This window comes from Meleagris gallopavo, chromosome 17, assembly GCF_905368555.1.
Source record: "Meleagris gallopavo chromosome 17, MGAL_WU_HG_1.1, whole genome shotgun sequence".
NCBI classification, from domain to species: domain Eukaryota; kingdom Metazoa; phylum Chordata; class Aves; order Galliformes; family Phasianidae; genus Meleagris; species Meleagris gallopavo.
Window position 1 is genome coordinate 68,311 of NC_139420.1, and position 23,455 is coordinate 91,765.

Below are 23,455 nucleotides of genomic sequence, written 5' to 3' on the forward strand. Positions count from 1 at the left end.
TTTTTAATTAGTTTGAACAGATATGCATTTGAAGTTATTACTTTGAATTTGTTATGCTATTCTTCAGACACATTCCCACTTCTCCTTACAATCTGATATCATATAGGAACCATACTGTTACCTCTCAGAGATTTAAGTTACAGTTGGTCTGGGAGAATCAATAATAATGTACTTCTTCCCATTCTTTCTATTACTAGCATTCTAAACCTTCATGAGTATAGAACTGCTCACCTGAATTGCTGAAGTATTAACATCAAATTTTCTGAATATAGCAAAGGCTTCTTCGTACAGCTCATTACTGATGGCAATGTTTGCAATATCTGGAGCATCATAGTTATCCAGTCGATTAATGTATTCCATTACACGAGTGCGGTCAGCCTTAATGGCAGTCAGGATCAGCAAATTCTGGAGATTCCTTTAACAAAAGGCATAGGCAGTGCAAAATAACACCTTCTTAAGTGACATGTATTGTACATGCAACAAAAGCAGCTACATACAGCTGCTTGCCATTGATAGCAACAACCTTTCATCCCCGGATTGATAAGTATTGATATTTGCCTTGCAAAAGAAATGGATCGCCAGTGTTGGTGCTGTTCTCTTTCAATAGATCATTGCAAATTGAATAGCATGGACAAGCTTTACATTTAAAACACATAACGTCTCAAATTCTGCTTTTTCACCTGACAATTCACATTTAGGAGTGTTTAGGTCTTAGATCCAAGAAATAACTTGGATTATTTCACAACCTAAACAGACATACTAAATGTGCTAAATTTGGGGGGGGAAAAATGCTCTCTTCTTACCTGTGTTCACTGAATACAGAATTATCCAAGACAATTTTTTCCAATAACTCAATTAATTCATTTGGAAGGTCTGCAGTCATGAAGGCTTTCACAGTGACAGAAACCTCCTCTGGATCCTGTGTCTCTGATAAAGCTGTTTGGACAACCTGGATTTGAAAGTGGGAGAGTATAAGCCTTTCCAAAATGACATTTCAGTGAGCAACAATGTAATGTTTCTGAACTGACATCCTCAGTAAGAAGGAGCTACTTCTGAAGTGGATATGGCTATTAAAATTGCACTTTCAGAATGCATAGCAAATGAAGTAGAGGCACATCACTTCATAGGAACAAGCAATATCTTATTAAGTTTTCTGACCATGAAGTTCTGAGGTAATACTTGACACTCAAACTCTTAAACTTCCGCACAATTGAGATGAGGCCTCGTGGGAGAAGCCAGTTACTTTAACGTTCCATATTGGGTCTGAGTAATTCTTATACTGAAATAGCTTATCCTTTGCAACGTACTTGGTCAATAAGCTGGCGTCTGAATGGGTTGTTTTCTTCTAGAACATTTGCCCAGAGTTCAGGGTCCTTCCTGCGTACTAGATAGCGAGCCTCACTCTTAAATAGTGAGTTCTCATTGCATACCTGAAGGAGAAGATGCAAATATTAGAATTAAAATTGAGGATAAGTATCACATGACAGGGTTAACTAGCTATGAGTCAGACATTCTAAAAGACTGACTAAAACTAGATGCTGACCAATGCTAATGCCACAAAGTTCTTACCCAACCTTCGATCTGGAAGGCTCATAGAGAAGGTCTCCAGAAGAATTCCTATAGCTTCTCTTGGTTTTGCCCGACACACAAATACTGTGACAGTGGCTTCACAGTAACTATTTGCTTCTGTTTGAAGTGAAGACCTGCAGAAGCCTGAAGAACTTAAATTTTAAATCTAGAAAGGGAGTCACTTACTTGGGGAGCGTAAATAGTGAATTGAGGAACGGTGCTTGTGTTTAAAGCCAGAAATAGGTTACATATTTGGTGTCATTAATTTTACTCTAGAAATGTTCAGAGTAGCAAGTCGCTAGGTTTCCCTTGTTAAAATACCAATAAATGTGGAATTTCCTACAGAAGTGCAACAAGTAGCTATGAATTATGACCCTATTAGTGCCACTAATTTATATTGCCAGCTGGAAGAGTAGAAACCTGAAGGCCTATTCACTTTCTTCTACCAACAGGTCATACTTTGTTAGTACCATTATTAGCTCTTGAAAGTACTTTGTTGTAAGAAAATTAGTAGTAGCTCACTTTTATTTTTCAATATACATTTGTAAGTTGCCTAGTTACAGAAGTTGAGCCCATTCCCAGGAAAGAGCAATGTTTTAAGTATAGTTCATACAGAAGGAGGAGTGTTCATACACATCCAGGAAGTTCAAGCTTATCCTAGCAATATCTCCTATCAAAACAATTGAGAGCCACCTTTGTATCCTGAAGTAAGAAATGAGCTGGATACAGCTAGTTACATTTTTAACTTTACAGCTACAGAGAAGGTATCACTTCAAAAATAGTTGCTTCAGACAGGGAAGTTATCTCTTTTCAGAGAAAAACTAGATAATACCACCATTCTAACTGCCACAGTGCAAGTCCTGTCAGGAAATAACATTTACTTCCTTTTTTAAACAGGGTAAGAACAAATCAGTTCTTACCCCTACACAACTGACAGTCTTTGTATGTACTATCACAGAAATGCAGGTAGGAGAATGCTTTCTTTCACAGCAGTCACTAGCATTGCAGTCTGACATTAAGCTCTAATGCTCAGTATGAGACACTACGTGTCTGGAGAACCATACAAATTTCACTTGTCCCTGAACTTCCAAGGGAAGTTTGAGGAATGAATAAGTTTTAGATAGGAGAGGAATGCTATCTGAACTGGTCCTTGCAGTTGAACTGTCAACATTTATTCTTCCTTGTTCTAGCTGTGCATCAGAGCAGCTCTCTGAAGGTCAGCCATGACAAAGGAAAACCACATTCCCCTTTCTAGTTTCAAACTGAAGTTTCAGGAAAACCTTTCTTCCTCCTGTAGTGTTAAATTAGGTTGCAACTTGTCCCTTCTGCTGATCAAGTGCTCAAGGCTCAAAACAAAAGAACAAAGATACCCTAAGTTAACAAAGATTTAACAGTTGTCATACTTATCAGCTGAGCCCAGCAAACTTGATCTAATTTTGAGCAGTCTGTGAATGAAAAGCATAAATAGCACCTTAAATCTGCAATTACATAATTTTAGTTGGGACACAGAGCATTATAGTTCCTTGTTATGACAAATGTTACTGCCTCCATGCAGAAGATTCATGTCTATCTCAAATCCTGAGTGAGGCTGCAAGACATGATTCTGCAAATGTTAGACAAACTGCTAACTCAGCTTTCACCTCAGGCAGCAAGTACGTTCTTTAACATGTTTATAAATGTAGTTTTGCTAACCTTTATGAGTTCCAGATCACACTGGCCCCTCTCATATGCAACGCAGGCCAGATGAGGGTCTCTCTTTTCACAGTATTTGCCAACTACACGACTGTCATAGTATGGATTCTCACGAAGGAACCGTTCTGGATTATTATTACTGTCAATGTAGATTTTGGCCAAGGCATTATGAGTCGCAGGTTCTTCGCAGCCTTCATGAATCCTTGATTCAAGCCATGGCAGCAGCAATTTAAGCCTTTGAAGAAGCAAACATTTGAGGTTTGTAAGTTGGGCTAAGGAAGCCTGACAGGTATCAACTAATATCTGGCCATATCTGACCTTCAGTTAAATGTAAGAGACGCCTGCAGGTTCCACTAAGTATTGTCATCTTTCTTTTCAACTTCTGTTCTATTACGTCTCTTAACACTTACAATCATTTTTTTCATTTTACAGGTAACTGCAAACTAGTTACAAAAGGCGCTGTGTGTCAAAAATGACACTGTGAAGACAGTTTTATCTAGATTTACTCCAAGGCACATCTCACGGATGGCAAATGTTCAAATGTATTATTCATCATGCAGTGCTGTTGGGCATTCCTATATTGCTCAAACAATGAGGAGACTTGCTAGCAAATCTAAGCTGTTTCTCTATAAAGACACACAAAAAACAACCAATATTAATAATGTATCATTCAAAAAAGCTGCATCCAACTTGGGTCTACATCAGGGTCAGGAAAGCCTGTGAATGGTGTTTACAGGTGTATCTTCATTACCGATTTCTTTTTTCCACTTCAGCCACCAGCTCATCTGTTGAGAACTGGCCTCTAACCACCATGATCAAGTTCTTAATGACATCTTCAGAACAATCCACATCAAGAAGCCCTCCAACTACTGCTGGTATGCGGCTGGGGTTCACCTAAAATAAGCCACCACTATTAAAATCAGTCATTAGTGCCCATTCCCTGTCCTCCACACAAAGTTCTAGTTAAAAGTTTAAACTATGCTTTAAGAACAGTGAATTTTAAGTTACTAATCAATTTTTACATGAATTCTAGGAAAAACTCTGCTCGTAGGCTTGTGATAGACAAGAGCTCAGAAAAAGCATCCACATAAGCGTGAGCATGAAATATGCAGCCAGATCTGCTTTGCTTTAATTTCGGGTTTGTTTAGCTTGGAAAAAAGAAGGTAATGGGGAGACCTCATTGCATCCTTTCTCTCTGAAGGGAGATTACAAGCAGGAGAGGGACAGACTTTTTACACAGTCTGATAGTTACAGGACAAAGGGGAATGGCTTTAAACTAATTGAGGGAAGATTTAGGTTAGATATGAGGACGACATTTTTTATTCAGTGGATGTTGAGGTGCTGAAACAGGTTACCCAGTGAGGCTGTGGATGCCCCTCTTCTGGAGGCATTCCAGGTCATATTGGATGGGAAACTGGACAGTCTGATTTAGTGGGTAGCAACCCTGCTGACAGTTGGAATTAGGTGATCTCCAACTAAGCCACTCTAAGATTCCATGATTAACAAACCAAAAGGTAAATTTCTTGGAAGGAAAGAGCAACAGCTTAAAAGTGCATTTGTCTTACCTTCTGTACATAGATCTCTATATACTTCTGCAGACTATTGCGATATAAGTAGAGCACCAGGTCATGAACAAAGTCGAATCGATCACAGACAATGATCAGAGGAAGCTGGTCTGTTAGCTTTGCCTCCTATGTTTTGTGTGAAAAAAATGTGAGAAAGCATTCACCATTTGTTAAAGCATTTTCAAAGCAGTATAGCATAATTGAGTTGTTTCAGAACTAGAAATCACAAAACATTCTAATTTAAGACTGCTGAGCAAACAATTAACTTCAAAAGCAAGTTAACCACTATGAAAATCATATGGTCAGTCTAGCAATTGAGTTTTAAATTTAAGCTCTTCAAACAAGTCACACATTAGGCCTACATCCCTAGCTTCAGCAGGACTATCTATTCACATATCCATTCAGAAGACCATTATCAGGCCAAGAACTTAGTGCATAAACAAAATGGCATTAAAATCCCACTTTACCAGTCACAAAGTACGCAAAGCATTATGACAGTTGACTCTGGTTTTACTGAGCTTTGTCTAATCAATGCCTTTGCTAAAGTTTCAGTTGAATACTTCAGCATATTACTTCTTTCTGCCAACACTGATCCGTCTACTGTAAGGTGAAGATAGCTTGTACCCAACTCAATCTCTGTACACCAGTTGAAGGAAGAGAGCGGTGGGATTGGGATGCTTACAGTCCACTCAGTCACAGCTCCAAGCTGCTCAGACACTGCAGCAGTGTCTAGACTAGCAAACAAAAGGAATAAAGGCTGGTATGCAACAATCCAGCTGTTTAAATTGACATGTTTTGGATCATGCCAATTCAACACCATTAAAGCAACTGATGAACAATATGTGGGCATGAGGGAAGGTTGATGGTTGGACTAGATGATCTTTCCGTTTTTTTCCAACCTTACTGATTCTATGGGTTAATTGTAAAGGAACTGTGGTTTTTTCAGAGATAGCCAAGGAGCTACTGCATACCTGGAAAAGGACTGGATTCCTATTCCAATTACATAGTTGACTATTTATAGCCACGTCAGTTAAAACTTGAGTTGGTATTCTCCCCCCTTTAGAAGACTGAAGTTCTGCTACTCTACAGAGATTGATTTGTTGGACAGAGAATTTACCTTCAGAAAGTTCTTCACCCGTTCTGGGTTATAGCAGTTACTTTCACGGCAGATTCTTTCTACTTCCTTTATCTGACCAGTTTTGCAAGCTGCCTGGATATATTTGAAGTGAACATCTGGATCCTGGCTGAAGTTTACAATGGAACCCAAGAAATAGAACAGTCCTAAAAAGAGTTACATTTTTAATCCAGTTAGAAAGACAAGTCAAGTAAGTACAGACTTATGAACTTCATTTTATAACTTAGTTCAACATTGCTAAGAGTAGTTTTTATTTAACTACAGGAAAGCCAGTTTTGGGGTTTTTTTACTCCTTTCCAGATTTTTCTTTCTCTCTAAGAGAGGGCTAAAAAGCTTTCTAGAACAAGAGTTATCCCAAGAATGCACTTGAATAAAGGCATTCTAGGATCCAACCAAGTGAAAGTACCTTTCCCATAAAAGCTGAGGTCCTTAGTATCTGCTCTTCCTTTTAATACTGTACCTTCATAGCTTTTGAAAGATTCAAAAAGCTCCACAAGAGACTGGGTGCCAAGCTGCTCATGATATTTAGAAGCAACCTGTACACAGAGTTGTAAGTTTTGCCTAATGTTGGCTGACAGCATAGCACGCAAGCATTCTACAGAGTCTTCAACAGAGAGAGAGCCAAAGAAATTCACAAGCCACTGCGAAGAGAAAGAAGCTTTACTCAGTAAGTTATAGAGGATTCAACCAATTTTTAAAAATGTGACAATTAGTCAGAGTTTCTACCCCAGCTACTGTAGGTAAATCTTTCACGCAGTAAGACTGAAGACTTGAAATGAAACAGACTGACAGACTCATTTTTTACAGCTAGAGCAAAAATGCAGCTTGGCAGACTTGAAACGCCCACGCAGGAAACTGAGGGCAAACTTAAGCCATCAAAAGTATAGACTGAGGTCTAGTAATTAACTGGATAAATGTTATTGAGTCACAGTTACACGTGCTGCTTAGGTACCTACAAAACATCTTAAAGCTGCTGCAGGAATTTTAGCAGCTACTGGAGTGCTAAGCAGTGGTCACTTCAACTACAGAACCTGAGGCTTTCATTTGCACAGACTTACCTCAGGATTCAAGAGATGAGTATGAACAACAGCACGTTTAATATCATAGAGATCAGTGTAGTGTTCCAAAGCTCGCTGGAGCAAGCCTGCCTTTTCACATAACTGGGCAATATGAGCACGATCATAGTGTGTAAACATTTGGTTTCCAAGGATAGCATCTGCAACCTAGGAGATTAGATTCCATATGCAGACAGTTAGAAAACCACAACAGCTCAGACTAAAAGTTGTTGGAGAGACATAACAGTGACTCACTCATAGTCTTTCATGTTGGTAAACTATATATAGACATCAGTATCAGACATCAGATGGTTGTAAGAACTTTAGATGCAGAATATCAGCACAAGCCTTCTGATTTTTCCCCTTCATTTTTTGGAGGAACTAGGTTAAAAGTCTTACCTGTGGGGCATGAATCAAGTTCATTTCCAGCAGACGAGTCTGAAGGTGGCCTTCTGCTGGGCGGTTATTTTTCAAAGCATCCAACAGAAAGGATGTGCATTGCTGAATAAGACTGTTCTCCATGAACACATCCACAATCTGTTGACAATCATGAAGTTAGAAAAGGGAGTCTATATATACACATTTTTATATATAAATATTTATATTTTTTATCTGTATACGCTAATAGCCTGTCTAGAAAGGCAGCTCATCCTAGCACTTAATATGCTATATTTACTTTTTTTAATCATAAGACAATAAAGATGACAAAAATTTCACACTTTTTCTCTAGAACTTAAGGTGCGCACTACTTTGACCTATTATGCCAGACCTTGCCACCAACTATTTAGTTTTAACAAGCAAGCAAAGCCCATCCTTTCTTTTCTGATAGGATAGTTTCTGCAAGAAAAGTTAACCCTTTCCTTTTTCTAAAAAACTTCACTTATTTAATAAGGTAAGTTGTTGTCTGATGATTTAATCACAAGTGGCCTCTGTGAGCAAGTGCTCATTTTAGTGCTCATTTATTTCCTATAAATCCTCTGCTACTGTACCTCTGCTACTGTAAGAGTTCACACACACTCTACTAGAGTCAGCAGGAGCTTTCTAAACTGACAGTAACATTCTTCATTGCTTAGACTAAGACTGCGGCAGATTCAGGATCAAGATTATTGTAATAAAGACAGCTTGCACAAGAACTTTAGACAACACTTGCCTCCAATGGCAACCAAACTTGACTAGTTTAGTCCCTTTTCTAACCAAGCCAACTAAAGATCTGAACTGGCCTTACCAGTTCCCAAAACGGTCCTATGCTATTACCTCTGTCTAGAAAGAGACCAGTGCTCTTGTTGTAGGCATCACCTGGTTAATGTTAGCCAGAGGCTCCTCATCCTGTACCAGCATCTGAGAGAACTGCAGGCCCTGCTCAGGACTGACTCTCATCACACTTCTCAGCAAGAAGATCCAGTCTGGGGTATAGCCAACCTAGAGATTTCAGGAAGAGTCACGCATGTCTGGAAAGCTTTAAATATTTTAAGCCTTCTAAATCTGTAGCGTAAGTGCTATGAGCCACACTGAAGCTTGTAACACCCATTCTCCATCTTCCAGGAATTCTCAGACAAAAGCATTGTTTGTATGTCAACACAAATTCATTATTTGCTTATTTAGCAACTGAACTTACTCAAGGGCAATTTTCTTGTTGACTCAGAAAATTACTAGAAACAAATCAAGAGGCTCAAGGCATTATCATACACAATTTATAAGCACACATCACACAAACTACTTTGTAATTCTGTCAAAAAAAATCTCTTCCTTAATGATTTAAGGAGAGTCATTTTTTATAATAAGCTTGAGACAGTTCATAATTTGATAGTATACAGAATTCTGGAGGCTCTGATTTCAACTTTCATAAACCACACCCATTAGACCTTAGTCACATACTATGAACTCTACTATTTCTTAATCTTTGCTACTTATCCTGTTTTTGAGTAAGATAAATCAAACCTCTCATGGAAGGTAACTTGAGAATGTACACATTAAACATAAGATAGAGTCCAGCAGCTTGTGATAAACAATTTTACCTTTTTAGCATACAGTACTATTTTCTGGAATTGACCAGTTTCAGCAAAGCACTGAATCACTTTGTTTGGCACATTAGCACGAAGATAGACACTGAGCGCAAGGGTTGGGTCAGCTGTCTTCACCAAGTCTCCCAGCTCCTCTGAACACTCCAGCTGAAGACAAGCGATATTTTGTCAAGCACAAGCATCCATATATGTAGTATGAACGAAAGAGTCGTTCACACTCAACTGTTACAACGCAGTTGAATTAAGTTAGCATCAAGATCAAGCCTACCTTGTCTTCCTTCAGCCATTTCTCTAGCAGCTGCTTGCGGCCTTGCTGTAGAACAGGGCGACAGAGCTCCAGAGACTCAAACTTGTTCAGCTGTCCCTGGTCAAGCAATATTCCAAAGTATTGGAGCAGTGGAGAGGCATGCCCTGGCTGAGCTGGTACACTCTGAAACTTCCTGATTGTATCACTGGTACGTAGAATTCCCTGTAGAGGCACATGATACAGAGAAGTAACATTTAATTTGTGAAAGCTGAATAGTGTTAGAGAAAACAACAACCACCACCACCACCAAAGCAGTTGTTAAGTTCAGCTATACACTGAAGGGTATAGCTCTTAATCTTTCAGGGTGGAGATTTTAATCAAACCTAAACCAAAGATCTTCTAGAAAGAAGTCAGTGCCCACAGCTAGTCAAGTCTGTGTTGGAAAAGTATGGCAGATGCTCCTCAATGCTATACAGGAGAATATATTAGACAGAACAATGAAGTGAACTACAGAGAGCTTAGGTTAGCATTGAAGCATTTTAACTTTTGAATGTCAAGTGCTGAAGTGCAAGTCAACTAAGCTAAGGCAATCTAGATGGATTCTAACCTCTACCCTTAGAATAACTCACCTTTGGTGCAGATGCAGCTACTTTAGCAGCATCTGCATAGCTTCCTTGAGCAAACAGTGTGTTAAACTTTCTGGCAAATAATTCCTCTGCACCAGCAAGATTACTACGTATAGCCATACGCAGACCCAAATCAGGATTCTGGAGAACATTTGTAGCATAGTTCACAATGTTGTCTTCCTCAACACATACAGAAAGCACCTGGAAAGGATAAAAGCCATACCTAAGACCTACTGTCCTTTCCAATACTACTGTACATAACACAACAACTGAATATCTATTCAGCCTGTCAGCAAAGCAGCAGATTACCCAAAAAGAAAACAAGTCAGTTTCTCCTTTCAAGCAGTCTGTGCTAGGAGAGGTTAAAAAATGGATTAAAAAAAAAAAAAAAAATCAAGTAGTTACTCAATCCCTGAAACGATGTTTCTTATATCAAGTCACTCATTAGGTTTACTTACATTCCATCTCAGCCTTAGAAGACTTAAAAACAGACTACTGGATTAGTTACCTGTCCTTTTTTGTTGACACCAATAATGCCTGAGGTAGGTTCATGAGAAGCTGTGACAAAAATAGTGTCGGCACTAATACGGTTCATGTAGATGCAAACTCCAGACTCCAAGTCATACACATGAATATATCCATACTTTGTGATCAGGTAGATAACACCATGCTTAATTCCAATCTGTCAAAAGATAATCTTTTACTAGTATAGACTAACACAGCAACAGTTAAGACAACTGCCTTTAGCCTAGTCACAAGACAGTACTGCAATGACATGCCTTTGCACTAACACTAGAAACAAATACAGCTTCAGGCTTCTTTGTGCAATGAATGGCTCTGCTAGCCAGTCAGAGCCATACCTCCATTGAACACATGCAGAAGGAAAACTAAGATTCATCTGCAACAAAGACCATACTATTCTAATGAGTGAGGATGAGGGATATAGCTTGGGCATAATTAATATTCAGGTCAGATACGCCAGTACAAGTATATTTTCAGAAATCTTGTGTGATAATCCCACTCTTTTCCAGCAAGAACCAATCAAAGCACCAGCAGAACCTGAACCAGGCTCAGCTGCTGAGGACTACTGTTTAGCTAGAAAATAGGCCTTCAAGCCAATACTGTATTTAGACAGAAGTACTTCCACTTTGGACCAAGTCTTCAGAGCCCATGAAGCCTGTCATGCACACAGTCTGCATTGTTCACCTCAGTTCATTAAGGCTTATCTTGGTTCATTTACAAAGCTGGTATATTAGATTGGACAGCAGTTACATGCTCCAAGATGGTTTGTTTTTCACATGCTAAGTGAAGTTTGGTCTGTTAAAGTAACCAGTCATGTTCTTTTCCTAAAAAAACATTTCCTATTAATATCCTAAGGTACCTTCTTCTCTGTTGCTACTACAGGAGGTACTAAGATAGGGCTCTCCACTGTTTGTCTTATGATATTAACAGTAGATGAAATGCCAAGCACTGTAACACTCATATAAAGAACCCTGACAATTAGTAGACAGTTCAATAGCCTGAAAAAAAAAAACAAAAAAACAAAACAATTATCCTGCTATCAACAAGCGTTATCAAATTAGACAAGAACTTACGAGTACTGCTGTTTTGACAGACTGCTTTCAATGCTTGGTATCTAGTTACTTTCGAACTGCTGTTATTAAGACAAAGCACAAACTCGTCAAACTTTTTAGCTATTCAAAAAGAGTTCTGACCAGTGTCAGGACATTCAACAAGAATGCAAATTATTTTTTGGTGTGGCTTTTTTGGCTTTTTTTCTTTAACACAACCAAAGTTCACATATTCAGATAAATATAGCCTACATATTTGTGTGAGAGTTACTGTTCTAATGTCTAGTATGCTTCCCATAGATCCACTAACACCATTTCCAAAGTTAGGAAGAATAGCAGCAAAGCAATTGTAGAAAGCGTGTTTGTTTTTTTTTAAGTGACAGATGCCTGCTACTTCTCAGGCTATTATGCCAATTCGCTTTTTTGGTCAAACATTTACCTGCATTGCCACAGGAAAGTCTGTCTGTGCCTCAGGTGGGAAAAACACATCAACAGCTTTCTTAACAAATGGCTGATTTCCAGTAGCTGGTTGACCCACTTCAATTATGTGAAGCTAAGAAGAAAAAGAGTACATGTCACAAGATCATTGGCAAATCCAGTCACATGAAAGAAGTTTCAATCTTCAGATAAGCTGATGAAGTCATCTGTCACACTTGGCCACTAAATATCTGTCCAATCCTGAAATACACTGGGGAAACTGTGCTCCAGATTTTTAAGAGAGGAAAAAGAATAAGTTAACCAGAACTTAATAATGTAAATACCAGGAAAAGCTAAAGAATGTTTTCTATAAAAGCATACTGTATATTTCTATTTCAAGGCACTCAACTTGTTCCAGACGTTTTGAGTGAGACTTACCAACATTATCAACAATTTGTATAATATAAGAACAGAAAGAATTAAAAAAATTGTAACATGACCTCCGCCCTTTACAGACTGCTAATGAACGCTGGAGGATATTCAACTGTTGTTGAGCCTGACTATCAGTAACATGCAAACCTACCCACACCACTAAGGCTTATCCAGTCTCTTCTATTCTATAGATTTTAGACATAAATGGCTGCTTGATGACTTCATTTCATTACACAAAACGTAATGTGAGCATAACTCAGTGCTTTGATCTCAGTTCTCATTACATCTACATTGGTTCTTTTGCTTAAGTTTCACTAAAGCAATTCAGATTTTTAGCAGTTTCTATTCTATTAAAATAAAGCATTTATATACCAACTGAATATACTGCATATATGGTTCACAATCTGTTCTTCAATCAGCTGAACAATGTGATTGCTGAAGTTCTACTAGTAATGACTTGTGCTGTACCAGAACAAGAAAACAGATGCAAAATTTACCTTGCCTCCTGCAGGACTCCTCACAGCAAAACAAAAGAGGGTGGAAGGTTTGGCATTTCCCTCTATTTTGAATTCTGCAAAAGCTGCTGCATGGCCCTCTATAGGTTGGGAGACTTTTCTATCAACAGAGTAAAGCTGCATTGCACCAACCACACGATTTTGCTAGAGGAAAAAGGAAAAAAGTCAGCTTTTCGAGATAACATTTCAATTACTTATAGAACAAGACCTTAGGGACAGTCAACTAAAAAGAGACAACTGCCTCTCATCCCCTCCACTAATGTTTTAATCATGTTAAAGGTCAGGTTATTCTTCCAAAATAAGAATTTTTGAAGCTTTGATCTACAGAAACTAAAGTTAAGAAATTATAGCAGCTATAAGTGAAGGGAAACAGAACAAAGCTCTCCTGACCATTTTCATAGCATGATAATTCCAGGTAACTTACCTGTGCTGAAATTCCTATCAGCAACAGCCATTTTTGATGTTCATCAGTTCTGTAATTGATGATTTGGCAGCCTGCAAGACTAGCATGCCTGTCAAACATCTTTTGGGGCTGAGATTCTCCCTCCATGCTCCAGTGGTAGACTGCCGTCTCTGTCACCAAGGCAACTGTATTCACAGATATCCATTTCCAAAAGATCACCTCCTCTGCCATAGCGTGAGCTTTCATTTTACTTTTCATTTCAATGTTAAAAATCTGAAGTGTTTTTCCAGCTGGTATGACAAAATCCAAGAAACATCATTGATCAATTACTGTAATAGCCATCCTGTAGTTTGCCTACTTACAATTCTGCTTAACCTGCTATTCTGGTGATCTTACAGGCAGAGTTAGTGCCATGTCACACCCAAGTGTCCTTTGATACTTGACTCGTACCAAAATGGAAACCCTTCCCAACCCTTAACTTCCTCCAGCCACGAAGCAAAAAGAGTCTTTATGGACACCTACATGACATTCCAACCAACAACTGACAAGCAAAAACATTCTGACTAACTACAAGGTGTAGTTAATAAACTAAGCACACTATTTGAGTAAATTCTGGTTTACGTAGCAGCACTGGGATATCAAATTATAGCTGTCTACTTGATGTAATTCAGTATAATAGAAAGAATGGCTCCAGTTTGCATCAATTTAGTAGCTTTTGTAGATCACCCAGTCTGAAACCAGCAGCAACAGACTTGCAAGAGCTCTTGAAATAGTGAGACCATGGTTTCTCTTTTTTTTTTTTTTTTTTTGGACTGGAACCAAACAGGCTCTGCACTTAACTGTGAAATGGATGGGCTCTGTAAAACAGTAGTACAACTGCCTGTTGGAGAGGGCACTAAAAAGGTTAGAAAGTTTATTAAAAGGCTTGGAGCTTTAGTTCTATAAAAGATTGTTTCACAATTTGGGTAACCATACTGAAGCTTTAAGCGTGACTTCAGCGTTCCTCTGAATCACCAGAAGAAGCAAGGGTAGAATTACGACTAAAATAACTGAGCCAACTCTGAATCACCAGAAGAAGCAGGGGGTAGACTTATAACCTTATATAACTGAGACAACTCCTTTTCAAAGAATAAGGAATTCTATGCCTTGCAGGGAGTCAGTGTTATTCTACTTAACTGCAAATGAGAGAATTTAGCTCTAGGAAATACCATTTGCTGTTCACAAGACACCCACTCAAACTGCTAGAGTACTGGTTTGCATTTCCTTTACTTGCATATTTCTGAAATGCCCTTTCTGGGTAAAGAACTGGCTGGATGGTCAGGTACAGAGAGTGGTGGTGAATGGAGTCACATTCAGCCAGTGGCCAGTCATAATTAGTGCTCCCTAAGGGTCAGTACTGGGGCCTGTCCCAGTCAAAATCTTTACTGATATCTTGCATAAGGGCATTGAGCGTACCCTAAGTTCACAGACGACACCAAGTTGGGAGGAAGTGTCAATCTGCCTGAGAGTCAGAAGGCCCTACAGAGGGATGTGGACAGGCTGGATAGCTAGGCTGAGGCCAATGGGATGAACTTCAACAAGACCAAATGCTGGATCCTGTACTTTAGCCGCAACAACCCCAGGCAATGCTACAGGCTTGGGGCAGAGTGGCTGGAAGACTGCATAGAGGAAACAGACCAGGGGGTATCAGCTGACACTCAGCTGAAGATGAGCCAGCCATGTGCCCAGCTGGCAAAGGCCACTGGCGTCCTGGCTTGTATCAGAAATAGTATTGTCAGCAAGAGCAAGGAAGTGATCAGCCCTCTGTACTTAGCACTGGTGAGATGACACTTCATGTATTGCATTCAGTGTTGGGCTCCTCATGACAAGACGGACATTGAGGCTCTGGAGTGTGTTCTAAGAAAGGCCAAGCTGGTGAGGGGTCTTCTGGAGCACAGACCTGAGGAGCGGCTGAGGGAGCTGGGATTGTTCTGTCCAGAAAATAGGCTCAGAGGAGACCTTATCACTCTTTTCAACCACCTGAAGGAAGGTTGCGATGAAGTGATGGTCGGCCTCTCCTACCGTGTAACTAGCAATAATGAAGGAATGGCCTCAAGTTGTCAGAGGAGAATCAGGCTGGAAACACTTCTCCAAGAGTGGTCAAGCACTGGAACAGGCTGCCCAGGGAGGTGGTAGTCACCAACCCCAGAGGTGTTCAAGAAATGTTTAGATATCGTACTGAAGGACACAGTTTAGAGGGAAATACCGGCAGTAGGTGGACAGTTGGACAGGATAATCTCAGAGATCTTTTCCAACGTTTGTGATTCTATGATTCTGGGATACTGGAAAGATAGATGTAAGCTGCTTCTAAGAGATAATAACCCCAAGTTAATATCTATCTGATTGTTTGTAAAGGTCTAGAATAACATACACGTTAAATTGATCATAATACTTTAACACAGTGCCAAAAGACAAAGCAAGACTTCAGAGTTACTACATGCAGTATTTATGCTCCATGGATTAAAAGCAAGCAGATCTATTAATCTGATCAGCTAGCTCCTATGACTGCCTGTGAGCTTTCTTTAGACGAAAAGCAGCCTTCTTCTGACCATGCTGCAACTTCTGCACATGCAGTTACTATATTATATGCATGCAAGAAGCACCTAGGCAAAAGACTAGTGCTATCAAAGCACTGATAGCATGGGCTGTAGTGTGTGGCATTCAGAAGACAGATAAGCAGATGTGAAAGAGTACTAGTTCACCATCTAAACAAGAACACCAGTATGTGCATACAGAAACTGCTCTTTGTCTTCCTGAAAAGGAAGCAAGACAACCCTAGCTTTAAGAATATGGAAAGAACCAATAAGCTACAAAATTACTCAGAAGCTCGTGCTTGTCTACTTTCTAGAATAAAAAAAACCACTGTTACAGTTGAAAATTGCTTTAAAGGCTTCATCAGTTGACTATCTCTGATAGTAACCAAAAGGTCTCCAGCAGTATTATTTCTTAAGTTTGGCAACACAATTTCAAGCTTCAGAGCTCTAAACTGTAATTAAATCACAGTCATTCAGTTATGTGGATTAAGAGAGAGAAGAACCTGCTCTAAAATCACAAACAGCAAGGGCAAGTGGCTTTGAATCTTCTGTGAACTTGACTGCTTTTTCAGGCCAAGACCTGAGACAAAGAACCAGACTTACATGGGTTTTCCTGATCAAGACACCAGACTGATTGGTATATTTAAGATAATTCTCTGCAAATGTAGTCAAGAAAGCTGGGGTTTTTGATTGCTGCTCCATGTGTTCTTATAAACACTGGCACAAAACTTACATTTCAGTTCACCAGAACATGAAGTTTCTCCATTCCATAAAGAATGGAAGAATGCCTTGAGTACTGCATCCTCCACTTGTAACAACTGAAGACTACTTTCAGTGCAGAGCAAAGCAACAGAATCTTGGAACAAGGATAATGTATGAAGCTTGGTAATGCCAGGAGAATGCCACATGCAATCCAGAAATGAAATTGTGCATACTCTCAGTTTAACTCAAGAAATGTTTCATTTATTGTTTGAATGGGATTGTACGTTCATTGCTCAATAATTCTTGGATAATGAGCAGCTCCCAGTCACAGCACACTCAGTCACAATACACAACAGTTTTAACTACTGATGCCTCAGTCAGTAGGCAGGGAAAGTCTGTTGTGACAGGCTGGCTTCAACCATGTCTTTAGTGCAGTTTACTGTAATTCTACCAGTTATCTTGAGCAATAGCATGTGGGCTAGGTGGCTCTATTAGTTCTCTTTTCTCCTTAAATCTTTGGCTATTAGACTTGATATAAGAAAAGCTCAGCTTGCAATACCTGGCAATTTTGCAAGTCAATGTGACATCACACAAATAACTTTGCTCTGAGGACAAGTTTACTCACTCTGCATGGACAGGATGATACTTTTCAGCAAGTCTAACGCTGGCAAGAAAAGTAGTGATACTCTTACAATCTCTTGATAATCTGTTCAGTTCGCATTAGTAGGTGAGTTTTAAAAACAGATGATCCTCTTTCCTTAAGAGCTAGTTGAAGTTCTGCTAGTACAGAAAAGGTGCTTTCCCTGCCAATAAGGTTTGTTAAAAGGAGTCTGAAGTTAAGGACAGTGAAATCAAACAAATCTGAAATCAGTTCATTGTTGACTTAAACCACATCCCAAGTAATGCAGTTCTTTGCAAGATGTAAAAGCACCTCAACTGAACCACAACTACAGCTAAAGTAAAATGTTAACACGTCAGTTCTCACCTAATGTCAGTGTAAGACAGATATTATAGACAGTAAGACGCACATTTTGTGTCTGTTTGAGGAATGTTATTTTTTAGACCCCTGAGGAAATTCATCACAAATTTTCACACTGGATATCACATTTAGGAAGAAATGAATAGCGCACAGGACACGCTAACAGAAGTCTCTTATGAAAGTATTGCAACATGGTTTTGTCTATCAACTGTATTTCCATTTTTTTTATATATATATCTCCATATATCCACACAGAACACTCCTCTCTTCCACTTGGTACAGTCAATAGTCAAAACAGACAAATAGTTGGCATCTTACGAACGGAGAACACTTCCACTATAATACCACTTGAGGATTAAGTCCTCTATATGGCTATGAAGTGAACTGTCAAATGATTATCTCAAAGTTCAGTACTTTTTATGAGATTAGACCAGTACTGTCTGTAGTACTAAACATGAAATAACAAAGGACACTCACCATCTGTTTACATAAGATGCAAGAAAAGTACATGGCCAGTAACAAATAGTTATTGAAACTAAGTACTAAAAGTTACTCATCTAAGAAAAGAAATATAGTAAAAAATATTTGGGGAGAGCTCAGAACACTACCTAAAGACAAAATAAACACCACATGTGAGGTCTTCCATCTGTAGGTTCTCAAGGTTATCTAACTAAACAAGTTCACGCATTCAGACTTTCATGCTGTCTCATGCAGTTACTGGCCAGCCTTATAACAATAAGTTGGTATCCAGTAAGCACTCACACCAAAGTAAGTATAGAGCAGAAGCTGTTTTAGTCTTCCTCCCCACTCATCCCTACAAGTGTCCATTATTCTCTGAACATCCACTTGTACTCAGCAACAACAGCAGGCAGCAGTGCCAAGCATCTCTCACCTAGTGGTAGGCAAATCATCCAAAGATTACTGAAATATTCACAATCAAAATACAGCAGGTAAGATATTATTTTACTATACTTCCTTCATATAAATCTTACATAGCTCTTACGCTTCAGAGCATACATGAGCAGTAATGAAGCTAAATAGTAGGTTTCACATTACAAGAATAAAGGGTTACTCACCTTTTAGTGCAATTACTTTAGAGGCTGGATTCATGATGGCACTTTCAGCAGAAATTGGACGTCTGATAGGTGATGTTGGATCACTCATGTCAATTATTACTACTTGTGCTTGCTCTCCCACTTTCTCCCTGATGCAAATGAACTTGTCAGATTCCATTGTTAGGGTGCTGAATCCAATGTTTGCTGGGTTAATGCCCAAATTTTGGAGCTAGAAAGAGAGAACGGTCTTTTATTATTCTTATCATGAAGATTTATCAGTCTAACTTAAGTTCCTACACACAAGATCCCCTTCTGCTATCTCATCTGATCCCTTGTTCCAGTTGCTCACATCATACATAGAGACAGACTTATTTCCTTCTCCCTCTTGATGGAAACGATATTGCAAAATTCCCATAATATTTAAGGGAGCATCAGTAGTTCAATTACCAATCTAATGTAGACTGTTACATTGATCTGAATATACTCAGGAACTGGTAAGTACCAAATTAGTACCACTTATCTTCACAGGTTTTATCTCAGCTTCTCTGCTCAAACAGGTACTGTAACAAGCATACCAAGGTAAGGCTGTAATGCTGAGTTCCTTCCCAAGGAATGGCCCGAAGACACCAGAAATACCCAACTACAACAGCTACAGCATTTAGAGTACAATTAGAGAAGCAGTCTTCAGTCCTCTAATCTCCCTCCCAATCGTCAACTCCACATCACCTCATTAGGAAAAGGAAAGATGAGAGAGCAATAGATAGATGAACAACATACATCATTCCAGGGCCTGTCCTTCACTGCAGAGACCACACCACATCTACCTTGGCAAAGCTAGACCACCATGTTCTATTTTCATAGTACTGCCAGGACTAAAAAAATCAGGATGTAAGCTAACTCTTATTTTCATGTGGAGACAAAGTGCATGACTAGCAATGCCTTCTTTATATCCATCTTTAAAAGCCAGACCAGTTATCCTCAGAGTACCCTGACCAGAAAGACTTGGATGGGGAGCGAAATAAAAATGCCCTGACTCAGGTGGAAACTGTTAGAGACCTGCTGCTCCACCTGGGCTGCAACAAGTCCATGAGGCCAGATGGGATTCACCTGAGGGTGCTGAAGGAGCTGGCAGAGGTGATAGCCAAACCACCAACCCTAGAGGTGTTCAAGAAATGTTTAGATGTTGTATTAAAGGACATTGCTTAGTGGGAAATATTGGCAATAGATGGACAGTTGGACAGGATAATCTCGGAGGTCTTTTCCAACCTTGGTGATTCTGTGATTAGCAGGTCCAGGCATCCCCAATTCGGTAGAATATGTCAGACACCTCTTTCCTCCTTTCTTTTGAGTCTAGCACCAACTACTTCCCTTGAAGCACATAATAACCTTGAATGTATTGGAACTGCAGTCATAGCTTGTGTTTATACAGCATTTATGCTATCTTTTTTACCAGCTAACAGCTACCATGGCTTGTTAAAATATACCTTCTGTTACATCAACCAAAATGTGAATGCTGCCACAGTGATATTTCCTGATTTAGGTTTCAGATAAATCTCTAGACATAGTCAATACAAAGCTGTCATGAAACAATAGAAACTCCTACGTTACAGTCATACCAAATTCAACTGTTTTTGTGTGTGTGTGTATTGTTTGATGCTGCTGTTGGGTGTGGGTTTTTTTTTGTTTGGTTGTTTTTTTTTGTTTGGTTGTTTAATTTGCAGCTACTTCCTGCTATCCAGCCTCTTCCTTCTTCTCCCATAGTCCCAAGTAACCTAGAGTCTTTAGTACTGGTTTATTTGATAGCTTTAGTAGAAACGCTGTGTGACTGCACAAATAATGCAGTTCAGCACTATTTGCAATGGCCTAATTTTATTAGTGGACTTATTCATCTTGCTCCTCTGAACTTAACTCTTACTATTGCAAACTAAGAAAAATGTGTTAAAATAACCACTTATTCCAACTTTCTTTGCCCAAGAAGTCACATCACTTAGATTAGCAGCACAAGCAGGGATTTCAATGCAGACTCCTCCTCACCACTTACGGTCAATTCAAACATCACTTGAGTTCAGACACATGATAAAGTAGCTATTCTTAAAGCAACTTCAAGTCATTCTGTATCACTGAGTAGATGCCTAGATTTCTCACTTTCATCCCTCTTCGTTAACTTTGTCTCCATCCATTTCCAGCGTCAGATTAGTCAGACCAGGCAGCAGGGAAGGCAGATCAGTGTTTCAACTGGTTTGGAATATCTCAGATTTAGCACTGCCTCATGCTGCAACTTGGTATGGTCGTAAGCTACATTTCATGCAACAGTAACTGTGACAAGCCCGAGAACCTGCCCCAGAGCACAGATTTTTAAGCAAAGGAGCAGCAGCTTCAGTTTCACTGAAGCTTCTTAAGAGATTTATCTCATCCTACAGTCCAACCTCTGCCCTGCACCATCATGGCAGCAGCTATTCCCTGCTGAACAAATAGCCTGGCCCAGCCCCAGGCACACACCCATCACTCAGCAACAGCCCAACATCAGAGTGCTATGGGCACGGTCTAGGCCATAGAGAGGATGCAGTGTAGTGCTAGCTCAACTTATGGCAAATAGCTTTGTATTTTGATACATTGGCTAAACACAGTCCTGGGAAAAGTAAAAAATATGAAAGAAAAAAAAATTGCTTTCTGTTTTGATACAGGAATTTCAGAACAGGTTTCAAGAAGGCTGCTCCAGAAGTAATGCCTCCTATCCTATTATATTGGCCCACAACATCAGAGGCAGATGTTGGTGCCATGGCAGTAGAGCTTGAACCTTCCTGCCAATATTCCGTTACATTTCATTGCTGGGTGACAGATGGCAGCAGAAGGGCAATCTCACAAAGTCATGTCTGACATGGAAGTGCATATGAAGCAAAGGTGTGGAAATTAAGTCCTCTATGGAGGAAAAAACCACCACCCACTGAAGCATTAATCAATGCTTCCTCAAAATTTATTGTGACCAAACAGTTTATGTGGGCACATTGTGGGAGTGGGTGGTGCAGTGACAACAGCAACAGTGGCTCAAACCCACTGATGCAGACTTTTACAAGCATAGCATGAAGGCTCTTCACCATCAAAGATGCATAGCTGTGATTTTGTTGAAAACAGGTGTTCTGTAGTTCCAAATTTGCTCTCCCAACACTGTTACTATGCTCACTGAATCTCTTGTAGTTTTCATGGACTTCAGGAGCAACCTAGAGTCACAAGCTGTTCAGTATATTCTGATCTTGCTCTGCAGAGAGGGACCTGGGCATCCTGGTGGACGACAGGTTGGCCATGAGCCAGCAGTGTGCCCTTATGGCCAAAAAGGCCAATGGCATTCTGGGGTGCATTAAGAAGAGCGTGTCCAGCAGGTCGAGGGAGGTGATCCTCCCCCTCTACTCTGCCCTGGTAAGGCCTCATCTGGAGTACTGTGTCCAGTTCTGAGCTCCCCAGTACAAAAAAGACAGGGATCTCTTGGAAAGAGTCCAGCGGAGGGCCACAAAGATGGTGAAGGGCCTGGAGCATCTCCCCTATGGAGAAAGGCTGAGTGAACTGGGTCTGTTCAGCCTTGAGAAAAGACGACTGAGAGGGGACCTGATCCAGGTTTATAAATATCTGAGGTGTGGCAGCCATAGCGGTGAGGCCAGTCTCTTTTCAGTGGTACGTGGAGACAGGACGAGGGGAAATGGACATCAGCTGCAGCACAGGAAGTTTCGCACGAATGTGCGTAAGAACTTCTTCACGGTGAGGTGACGGAGCACTGGAACAGGCTGCCCAGGGAGGTTGTGGAGTCTCCTTCTCTGGAGATATTCAAGTCTCGCCTGGACGCCTACCTGTGTGACCTGGTGTAGGGAACCTGCTTTGGCAGGGGGGTTGGTCTTGATGATCGCTAGAGGTCCCTTCCAACCCCTACAATTCTGTGATTCTGTGATCTGGCTGATTGTTTCAGGGTACATTTGAATCTGAGACAGGATTTCTCAGGAGCAGAGGCAAGCAAGCTATGGACTCAGAGCAGCACAGAAGGTTACAAGTTTTAATCAACATATACACACATACACACTCACGCATTCATTTTTAGATAATCCTTGCAAGCAGGAAGCAGAACCTCCCTCAGCAGGTGCACTATTACTTTCTGACCCTTAAGAGACAGCAAACCACTGAAAGGAGAGAGGAAGACCATGCTGGCAGTGGATGCTATAGGCAGCACCAGCAGGGCGTCCCCTGCTTCAAAGGGCACTTTGCCTTTTATCCCCTCTGCAGTCACTCTCCTGCTTTGATTCTCTCCGGGATCTGCAGGGTTTGTTCCATTGCATGCTGTACCCATGCAGTCAACGCATAATACAGAGCCCAGGTAGAACACCTGTTTGCAAAACAAGTCTTTACAAAAAGAAGATAAACTACCACAGTCGGCTCTCTCTACAAAACAAGATATTTGCGGCGACAGCCACAAATATCAGTTCTCTTAAAACAGTCAATATTTTGTTCCATCCCAGAATCATTCTTCAGTCAGGGGCCTTTAGGTCCTGTACAACAATGAATACAGATGGTACAGTGTAGAATCAATGAATATATAGATGGTATAGTATATCCAGGAGCTCGGCTGATGTAATTATTATACTGGAGTAGGAAAAGAAAGACACTCACCCTATCCTGGGTTCGCAAAATAGACTCCGGTGGAGCAGATCTCCAGAGAGATCCTTCCCCACTGGCAGTCAGCTCTTAAATGGCTCTAGGAGAGGTGCAGCCAGGCTCCAACCCCTTCCTGCAGCACAGGAGAACTGCCTTCACCTGTGCTCCCGTGGCTGACTCACTGCTCGCCTCAGGTGGTCAATCAGAGGTTCAGGCCATGATTCAGCAGCCCCATACAGGTCCCAAACTGACCATGGTTTGTT

At 40.2% G+C, this 23,455-nt stretch overlaps 1 protein-coding gene across 5 annotated transcripts in view; it reads right to left on the reverse strand.

The window, feature by feature from the left end:
* The window catches only part of LOC100542338 (clathrin heavy chain 1), a 41,132-nt gene that overhangs the window by 11,677 nt on the left and 6,000 nt on the right, over window positions 1–23,455 (reverse strand). For all 5 annotated transcript variants that reach the window (XM_010719946.4, XM_010719947.4, XM_085238627.1 and 2 more), the window contains exons 2-20: window positions 18,579–18,786; window positions 13,270–13,538; window positions 12,828–12,989; window positions 11,921–12,034; window positions 10,419–10,592; window positions 9,914–10,111; window positions 9,306–9,506; window positions 9,032–9,184; window positions 8,313–8,435; window positions 7,416–7,553; window positions 7,020–7,184; window positions 6,422–6,602; window positions 5,944–6,107; window positions 4,827–4,952; window positions 4,013–4,155; window positions 3,262–3,496; window positions 1,308–1,430; window positions 804–949; window positions 232–415 (exon numbers count right to left, since the gene is read on the reverse strand). In XM_010719946.4, the coding sequence (XP_010718248.1) occupies window positions 232–415; window positions 804–949; window positions 1,308–1,430; window positions 3,262–3,496; window positions 4,013–4,155; window positions 4,827–4,952; window positions 5,944–6,107; window positions 6,422–6,602; window positions 7,020–7,184; window positions 7,416–7,553; window positions 8,313–8,435; window positions 9,032–9,184; window positions 9,306–9,506; window positions 9,914–10,111; window positions 10,419–10,592; window positions 11,921–12,034; window positions 12,828–12,989; window positions 13,270–13,538; window positions 18,579–18,786 (3,207 nt within the window). The remainder of the gene's footprint in view (window positions 1–231; window positions 416–803; window positions 950–1,307; window positions 1,431–3,261; window positions 3,497–4,012; window positions 4,156–4,826; window positions 4,953–5,943; window positions 6,108–6,421; window positions 6,603–7,019; window positions 7,185–7,415; window positions 7,554–8,312; window positions 8,436–9,031; window positions 9,185–9,305; window positions 9,507–9,913; window positions 10,112–10,418; window positions 10,593–11,920; window positions 12,035–12,827; window positions 12,990–13,269; window positions 13,539–18,578; window positions 18,787–23,455) is intronic.